At 36.8% G+C, this 10,164-nt stretch overlaps 1 protein-coding gene across 1 annotated transcript in view; it reads right to left on the bottom strand.

Moving 5' to 3' along the window:
- Positions 1 to 2,304: 2,304 nt before the first annotated feature.
- mtm (phosphatidylinositol-3-phosphate phosphatase) overlaps positions 2,305 to 10,164 on the bottom strand; it is a 211,435-nt gene continuing 203,575 nt past the window's right edge. Inside the window, exon 14 of the mRNA XM_090373306.1 lies at positions 2,305 to 2,536. Coding sequence (XP_090229432.1) covers positions 2,390 to 2,536 — 147 coding nt within the window. The 3' untranslated portion in view covers positions 2,305 to 2,389. The remainder of the gene's footprint in view (positions 2,537 to 10,164) is intronic.

Genomic DNA, 10,164 nt, shown 5'->3' with positions numbered 1-10,164 from the left:
AAACAGAAAACATTCTTTCTATTGAACAAAAACTCAGGTCATCAATATATGTGAAAAAGGTAGTGAATGGTAGCTTTAATGAGTCTCTACTCAACTAAAGAGAACAACATGGACTCTGCTCTTACTGACAAGATGATGCTTTGAAATTTATCAAGTACTAATCGCAATAAGGCACCTGAAAGGAAAAGTGAACTCCACTGTTTTACTTAAAAAAAAAAAAAAAAAAAAGCAAGCAAGCACATATTAAATTTTCTACCAAATATTTTTCGTGGTGTAATATACTTTTATAAATATAAATAAAACTTTATGTACATAAAGTTTTTCAAGTTGTTTACAAGTTTTTCTTCCTTCCTGTGGATTAACCGAGAAGATTTATTTTCTGACCACCCTGGATAATCGGGAATCTACTCTTAAAACAAAAAAAAAAAAAAAAAAAAACACAAGTAAGCTGGGATTAAATCATACAATTCTGGGCAAGTAATCGCAAATTTGGTGGATACTAATAGTAGAAAGATAATTCAATATCATTCTACCATTAGTATCAATATATTCCTTCAAAAAAGTGAAGATAACCTCCACAGATATCAGTTTAAATGATATCAGTAGACATTTTGTCAATAAGCAGGCTAAAAATACGGCTCAAAATAAAATTTTCCCCCTTTTTAATTTTTATTATTTAAACTTCATTAAACAAATACACCAATGAGCCAAAACAAAATCAAACCAACAGGTGAACTACAGCACGTGCACAGGTAGAGACACGGTATAAAAAACACCTGATACTGAGCTCCGTTAATCAGTATTACTCTTGTTCTTCAGAAGGGAAAGGCAGCGGACTTAAGCAAGTTTGACAAAGGCCAAATTTTAATGGCCAGACAATTGGGTCGGAGCATATCCAAAATGGCACGGATGGTGGGATGCTCATGGTCAGCCATGGTTAGTACCTACCAAAAGTGGTCCGAGGAAAGAAAACCCATGAACTGCAGGCAATGTGTTGGACAACCACGGCTCATTGATGCTCGAGGTGAGCGAAGGCTCTCCCAGATGGTATATGGCAACAGAAGAGCAACTGTGGTGCAACACACTGGTAATTGAATGCTGGTGACGGAAGTAATGTGTCACAACACACACACAGTACATCAAACACTACTGAAAATGGGGCTGCATAGCCGCAGGCTGCTCCAAGTGCCCATGCTAACCATGGTTCACCAGCGACAGTGCCTAAAATGGGCACGTGAGCATCGAAACTGGACCTCGAGTGATTGGAAGATTGTCTAGTCCAATGAATCACATTTCCTGTTGCACCATGTGGACGGCCAGGTATGTGCACATTGTTTACCTGGGGAAGTGATGGTGCCTGGATGCACCATGGGACGAAAACAAACCTGTGGCAGCGTGTCATGCTTTGGGCGATGTTCTGCTGGGATACCTTGGGTCCAGTCATCCATTTGCTGGGCACTCTAATGTCTAGCACCTACCTAAACTTCATTGTTGACCAGGTACGCCCTTTCATGGCAACGGTCTTCCCCTCTGGCAGTGCCATCTTTCAGCAGGATAATGTGCCATGCCACACCACCTGGACTGTTCAAGACTGGTTAGCAGAACACGAGAAAGACTTCCAGGTATTGCCCTGGCCTCCAAATTCCCCAGACATCAATCCCATTGAGCATCTGTGGTTTGTGTTGGAACAGCAGCTCCAATCTGTGGCATCTCAACCATGGACGTTACAGGAGTTAAAGGATCTGTTGGTTACATGTTTACCACCTACCTAATCATAATAGGTAGGTGGTCAATGTTTTGGCTCATCGGTGTATAATCCATAGTATTTTGAAAATCAAATGGAGTTGAAATACCTGATCCAACATATCAACTGTGAACATATCAACACAAAAAACTGTCATGTCTAAACTATTCTTTAAGAAATTAACATTTGTTCAAATCTACATTTAAACCACAGATTAATTACAAAATGATTCCTCAGATTTTGACTGGTTAGAATAAACCATATTATAAAAATATGTTACATAAATGTTCTTAATTTAGTAATAGTTAGACAAATTAATATGTAGATGAAACTGAAGATGGTATAATATAAGAGAAATAAAATTCCTTATCCTTCTTGGTTTCCTTCTTTAGCTGATTATGGAATGATCAACGTGAATGATCTATAAGTAAGTATAAGCCTTCAGTAATCACAAACTTTGAAATATATACTGCTTTTTTAGAATGGGCAGACTTTCTCTAAATTGCTTTCCACAAGGAGCACTTCAAGTTACAGTCATTATAGTCAACTTTGGCATCAATAACCACTTTAACAAAAACTAAAATTCTTTGTAATCTCAGAATTCTATTAAGTTTCACTATCTTATTTCCCTATTGCATCTGCTTATCACACTGTTACTGGAGATGAAACACGAGGAGAGGGTGCTAGGTTTCGAGTATTCTTTGCTTCCAACTCTTTTTTAAGCTCTTCAAGCATTTTTTGAAGTTGGTTCTTTAAGTCTAGCAGTTCACGACATCTAAGATGGATAGGCTCCTAAAAGTAATAAAAAAAAAAATGTAAAATATTATCTAGATTATGAGATGTGGTTTTCAATGAAGATATTTAAATTACACTGAAATTGTACATATGCACAGTGCATACTGATGGCTGAAACTTTGAAGGGACTCCCTTCAATGACAATTTCCTTATCATATACCTTGTTCTATTTAATATCCTATGAATCTAATGAACAGGCAAAAATTTCAAGCCCTATGTGGATTTTAACCACTTCTTTTCTCCCAGTCTCAGATAGTATAAGAACTGATAAAGCTAGATGATATAGCATCCTCGATCATTTTCACTGCCAGGATGTATACAATGGATGAAATTTTTAACATTTGCAATATCATGCACTAATGGCTAAGTAAAAAATGATAAATGATATACAGTAAACACTCGCTAATCCAGTTACAGTTAATCCAGAGGTCAGATTATCCAGATCAAAATACGAAAAATTTTGTTCACATTTGAGTACTTTGAAAGACAGGATTTTGGAAGGCAGATGAGTCATCTGACTGTGCAGAGAGAGGGACCATACATTAGATTGTCATGCATGTTGCTCAGTATCATTGCTAACTCTGAGCCAGATGGATGTTATTGCTTATATGGCTTCATTTGCATACTTCTTTATACGTATATATGTACATAAGTTGACATATTTTATATAATTATGGGTTCTAAAGAATTGAAAAGTGGAATAAAAAGAAAACACTTTACTTTAACTACATTAACAAGCTCAAAGTGATAGAACAACTTGAAAATGGTGTTCCCAGAAAAAAAATTGCTGAAGAATTTGGTATTGGCCAACAGACTGTGTCAGATCACTGGCTAAAGCCAAATTTCTGCACACCTATTCTAGAACTGTCTTTCCTGAATTTGAATTTATGCCTCCTCAGGTGTGGAATCTGAGCAAGGGGAAGAATCCCATCAGCATTGAGCTTGCCCAAACCATTGCTCAAACCATTCAAGACCTTATACACCTCAATCAGATCACCTTGCAGGTGCCTAGTCTCCAGATTCTGCAATTTGCAGAACTTAAGTCTTTCTTGGTAACAGCAACCCTCTGTTCCATTCACTAATCTTGCTGCTCTTCTCTGTACTTGTTCCAGCAGCTCATCTTTCCTAAAATGAGGCTTCCAGATCTGTATGCAATACTCAAGGTGTGATATGACCATTGCCTTATATAAGGGGGTTAATCACCTCCTTATCTCTGTTAGCAAAATTCCTATATATCATTGACAAGACCCCACGAACTACTCTTGCAGCCTGTCTGCACTGCTCAGAAAACTGCACCTCTGATTGCACAATTACCCCCAGGTCCTTTTCATTCTCCACTACCCTGAGTGTAGTACCGCACAGTTCGTATGTTACTCTGGGGTTATTGCTACCCATATGCAGTGCTTTGCATTTGTCAATGTTAAACTTCAGTTGCCACCTCTAAGCCTATCTGCTCAACTTTTCTAGATCCTGTTGCCATTAACAACCTTACCAACCTTCGTATCATCTGCAAACGTGGGCATCAAGCCCGATATACCTTCATCAATATCATTGATAAATACAGAAAACAACAATGGGCCCAACATCGAACCCTGGGGGACTCCACTAATAACATTAGTCCACGAAGAGCAGTGTTCATTGATTACAATTCTCTGTCTTCTCCCATTCATTAGGTGGCAGATGACTCTCATCAACCGGTGCAATACCACTACTTTGTTTATTGGAGGCTTGAAGTGGTGAAATCCATATTTAGTCTCTAGAGCAAAGTTTCTGGCATCCCCCCACCATACTGCTTCTTCAACCCATGCACGGTACTAAGTACTATAGGTTTTGATACTTTTCGTGTTTGGGGTTTTCATAAAAAAAAGAAAAGAAAAACTCAACCATCCCTTTATCCATAGCAGCAACTTTCCCTTAACACATACTACTCCAAATTCTACAGTAGTCTTCCATATGCAACAGTATCAAAAGCTTTCCTAAAATACAATATATGATATCAAAATTATTTTTTGCATCCAGTTCCTTGCTTTTTGGGCTTGTAAAAACTGAAATTGAAGAATTTTTCTGGAATTCAGATCCAGAAGTTGATAAAACTGAATGAAGCAATACATAAATAGAGGTAGAATAGGATTTTCCAACCTAATTTGGCTAGAGGCCAAAAGTTACAATGCTAAAGAACATGGGCCACGTGGGTTCCTGCAGGCAGCAGGCTGCAAGAATAGTTCATAACCCTTAATTATGCATTTTTCAAAACAGGATTTAATTTTTTAATAAATAATTACTTTTTTTAAGACTAAATGCACAAAGCATAAAGTAGTGCAATACCTGGTATCTCATTGTGAAGGTGGCCACAATATGAAATAAAATCAAACGATGCTGTTACATTACTTATGTAGTTAAATTTATGGGTAAACTAGGGTGTAATTTACTAAGATATTATATAATAAATAACTACATAAAAAAACAACAAATACAGTCAGTCCTCATATAACACATGTTTACACTACACAAATTCGATCATACATGATTTATAAATAGGGGAACGATATCGTATATAACACGAACCGAATTGGCTTATTCACAATTCGCCTTTGTGTTTACAAGAAATGGCAGTCGAATGCGGAATCACCCCAACCGAATGCAACACGATAGGAACGAAGAAAAGATTCTGAAAATGTATTTATGTTTTTTATATCAGTGAAGGGGAACCACATTTCACCATAATAATGTAAAAACAGACAATTCCAGCTATCAGTATTATCGCAAATGCAATTAGATCGAGTTTACTACCAGTTTATAACAGATTCCACTAGCAGAAACGTAACTGGAAATTGTTTTTATTGTTTTATGGTAGTAAACCCCAGAAATGTGCTTTAGTAAAATGTGAGATAGTGAGGTGTTAATAGTGTTAGTCTGCCTTTACGGTGTTGTTTATTCAATTGCTACATGCGTGCAGCTTTGTTTATGTGTATCAAGCGTGCCTCTTCATTTTGTAATTGTGCTTTATTCCCTAAAAATGAGTAAAATACTTGGTGTGAAAAGGAAGCATCCTGGTGAAGACACTACATATTCAGAGAGAAAAAGAAAAGCAATACCGATAGACAGAGGTGGACTGGATCAAAAATTCTTACCCGGGAAAATTTGTCGTGGCATCATATTAGCGTTTATGGCCAAAATCACACTGGCCTCCGGCCCACCGGGGTTTCCCAGGCAAGGTTTATGGCCAGTCTGCCTCTGTCGATAGAGGAAAAAATATGAAATTGTGAAACGCTTTGAGTGAAATGAAAGACCATATGATATTGCACGTGCTACAGGCCTAAATGAGGCAATGCCGAGAATTAGAAAGAATGCAGAGAAAATAAAAACAACTTTCATAGCAGGAACAACTCAAAGTGTAATTAAAATCCATTAGATCAATACACAAAGAATTGGATTGTTGTTATTGTTGTTATTTGGTTTTTAGGAGCATTAGCAACTAAGGCCATATTGCTCTGGGGATGTGCGGTGGTCATTCCCTGACCTTTCCGCATCCTCCGTATTTGGTGGTGACGGGCTCGAACCCCGGTCTAATCAAGAAGCGTGTACTACACACTGGTGTTCCTTCCCACCTGGCACAAAGAATTGGAAGAGATGGAACAGCTGTCATCTGTTTGGATAGAAAATCAAACAAAGAACAAGTCTGCTTACGATAGCAGCAAAATCATTAGCAATACAGTATTTTATTACGACTTTATAACCAAACACAATAAATAATCGTAATAAAATATTTACGCATTTTATTACGATTATTTATTGTGTTTGGTAATGTTTTGGTTACAAATGTGTGTTCAATCTTGGGTGGTTGGCACCTAACCCTATTTTTCCCATAGGGCCTGTTGTTTATATTGTACGATTTTGCATTGCATGAGGGTTTCTAGGAACACAACTATCATGCTATACGAGGACTGACTGTAATTACATACAAAAAAACTAATATAAAATTTATTTGATATTAAATGGGTTGTAATAATATTGTTAAACACTAAGAATGATGCCTAAAACATCATAAGAAAGCTATACGCAAAAATTAAATACTGCTAAGAATAGATACTTTTTGGAAGTCACCTTGAAACTACATTTTGTGACATTTTAGTTTTAAGATTGGGGAAAGTGACAATGCTTAGAGCTACCTACATGGCCATATAATATGAAGAAATGGACAGCACTTGGACATGAGTAATTGCATCGAGAGAGAGAGAGAGAGAGAGAGAGAGAGAGAGAGAGAAGATAAGAAAATACAAATTATTTGCTTTCCTCCTCACATAACTATCCAGTTGACCTTTGAATTTATTCAGATTGTCAGCCTCAATTACCTGTGAAGGCAGCCTGTTCCAGCAATCAACAACTTGCTGGCAAAAAGAACCTACAATCTAGTCTAAATCTCTTCCCTTGTAATTTGAATTTATGCCTCCTAGTTCTGGAATCTCTATAATAGTGAAAATTCCACGTCCATTCATTTTACTTATCCCTCTCAGAGCCTTATAAACTACAATCAGGTTACCTCCGAGATGCCTGGATGCCAAGCTGTGTAGCCACATAGTCTTTTCTCATACAGTAGTCCTCTTGATGATCTCACCATTCGAATTGCTGATCTTTGGACCCTTTCAAGAAGCTCAATGTCTTTGTTCAGATGAGGTCTCCATACTTGAACACAGTATTCCAAATATGGTCTTACAATTGCCTTTTACAGTGGGATGATAACCTCCATATCTGTACAGGATAATGTTTGATAAATTACTGAAAGGACACCATGGGCTTTCCTGGCTGCCTGTTTACACTGCTCAAAAAACTTCATATCTGCCCTATTTCTATATCCTCCTCTACTGTTTTAAATTCAACCTCACCAAGTGTATAATTTATTTTGGGGTTGCTATTCCTCAAGTGTAAGACCTTGCATTTTGCTAAATTAAACATAGCTGCCAATTTTCTGGCCATTCTTGTCGTTTGTTCAAGTCATCCCGAAGGAGCATTGCTTTGCACTGATCATTAAAGTGTTTATCAATGTTTCACTGTTAGCAAATTTTGACAAGAAGCCTTCTATCCCATTGCTGATGTCATTTATGAAAATCAGAAACAACAGTGGTCCAAGAACCAATCCTTGGGGGACCCCACTTCTGACTTTACACCAATCTGAAAATATCCATTAGAATCCATGAAATATCCATCACAATCCTCTGCCCCTTCTGCCCTGCAGAAGGGGCAGAGGATTGTGATGAGGTTATTCAAAAAAAAAAAGAGCCAAAGTGAAGGAGAAACAGTGGTTTCACTTTCAATATTGAAACAAGAATTGATAACTAAGTGGCACATGATGCCCTTCTGAACATTGGCAGAACATTTAGAATACCCACCCCATAGTCCATTATCACATTGGCAGAAAGCCTTTAGAACATCCAAACCTGAATCCTGCGATTTTTAAGCTTTTCACAAGTGGAAAAAATAAATCTTTGAGAACAAAAATTCGCAAGCAGTATGGAAGTGAAAATTGCCTTAGCTGTTGCACTAAAAATTCTCTCAGAAAATGGAATGTGCACATCTTTGAAATGTGACTGGGCCACTGTAAAAGGCATTCAGATTGTCAACGTTTGAGAACAAAACTAATTACAAGAACACGGATACCAGAAATGATTAATAGATATAGTCATATAATTTTCAATCTACACTTGTAATAAATTTGAATCACCCTGGCAGCTACAGGGTGTTTCAAAATTCATGCACTCTAAATTGCAAAGGCTAAGTTATCATTGACAATTTGATGGAATTTAATTCTGACGACTACAGTAATAGCACTGACCATCCTCCGAAGTACAACGGTTGTTATTTATACGATTTTTAAGCTTTTCACAAGTGGAAAAAATAAATCTTTGAGAACAAAAATTCGCAAGCAGTATGGAAGTGAAAATTGCCTTAGCTGTTGCACTAAAAATTCTCTCAGAAAATGGAATGTGCACATCTTTGAAATGTGACTGGGCCACTGTAAAAGGCATTCAGATTGTCAACGTTTGAGAACAAAACTAATTACAAGAACACGGATACCAGAAATGATTAATAGATATAGTCATATAATTTTCAATCTACACTTGTAATAATTTTGAATCACCCTGGCAGCTACAGGGTGTTTCAAAATTCATGCACTCTAAATTGCAAAGGCTAAGTTATCATTGACAATTTGATGGAATTTAATTCTGACGACTACAGTAATAGCACTGACCATCCTCCGAAGTACAACGGTTGTTATTTATACATTAGCTTTCAGTCACTAACCAATAGTTAGTTTACAATGAAGGTGTTGGCAGCACACCGTTTTCCAGACACAGCATATGTTCATAATTGGATAGCCATGAATTTCAAATTTTTATCTATTGGACTAGTTAAAAGGAGTGATATACACTAACATCCTTCACATATTGGTATGGTTAAATATCAAATCAGAAATATCGATGATAACTGTTCAAAAAGTTAAGATCTTTGAGGAGAAAACTATTTTAAGTCTCAAAGAAAAGTGATAAGAGTGAAAAGATTTACACTTACATTTGGGAAAACACTTTTCAACATTTATTGCAATTGCTATATTATATTTAATAATAATTGAAATAAAGCTGAAAATGTACTATGGGCTGCATGTTTTTTGAATCACACTGTAGTATCTATAATACAGAGTAACTGAGAAGTTATGCGATTCAAAATTCAGGTGGCTGTACATTTGTGTGATAATACTGTTTCTTGCTATTTTGCAAAAAATGGTACCAGAAGAGTTATGCATAACAGTTGCTGATGGAAGTGTAATGTGCCCACATTTGATAACATTAGTACTTTTTATGACGGGCTTAAGATATTTCTGCATGGCCAAAACATATTCATAATCAAACAGTATTCTGCAACTTGCTTATAAGCACAGATAGCCAAAGAGTTTAACAAGATGGCAACAACACTGCTGGACAACTTTCATGAAAGTAGAAGTGTTTGTGACAAGAAACAGCATGGAAAACCATCTGTTTTGACCAATAATATTAAAGTGAATGAAGTAATGGAAAAGTTATGGAGATCATAATAAATAAAAAAAAAAGTCTCAAGAAACTTGCAGTGCAATCATAATTGTCATATGGAAGCATGCACCAGGCTGTGAAACAGTTACACTACTGACCATATCACATTTACTTGGTCCAGGAGCTGAAGAAGTGGGATTAAGGAAAATGCCTACTCTGCTCTACTGTAGGCAGTTTCAGATATTCACTAGCAAATATGGAATAGATAAGCTTGATCCAGTTTTATTCATGAAGAAATCTCATCCTTGTGTTTTGGCTGTTCACATACCATCTCAGTGGATAAATGAACATCCAAAACACGAGGATTTGATCCACTGAAAAACGTGTTCTACAAAAAGCCCTTGCCGTCAAAAAAAAAAAAAAAAAAAAATTAGGATATGGTGGCAGGACCTATTTTCTTTGAGACTACAGTGAATGGTGCAGTATACACTGAGTGATCACTGAATTAGAACCACCTACCTAATGCTTCTCAAGTCCTCCTTTTGCCCTCAGTACAGCAGCTATCCAACGTGGTATCAATTCAACAAGATGTTGGAAGCGTTC

This window comes from Mastigoproctus giganteus, chromosome 5 (genome assembly GCF_048544385.1).
Source record: "Mastigoproctus giganteus isolate SK-2022 chromosome 5, ASM4854438v1, whole genome shotgun sequence".
NCBI lineage: Eukaryota > Metazoa > Arthropoda > Arachnida > Uropygi > Thelyphonidae > Mastigoproctus > Mastigoproctus giganteus.
This window is presented reverse-complemented; position numbering and strand designations above follow the sequence as displayed.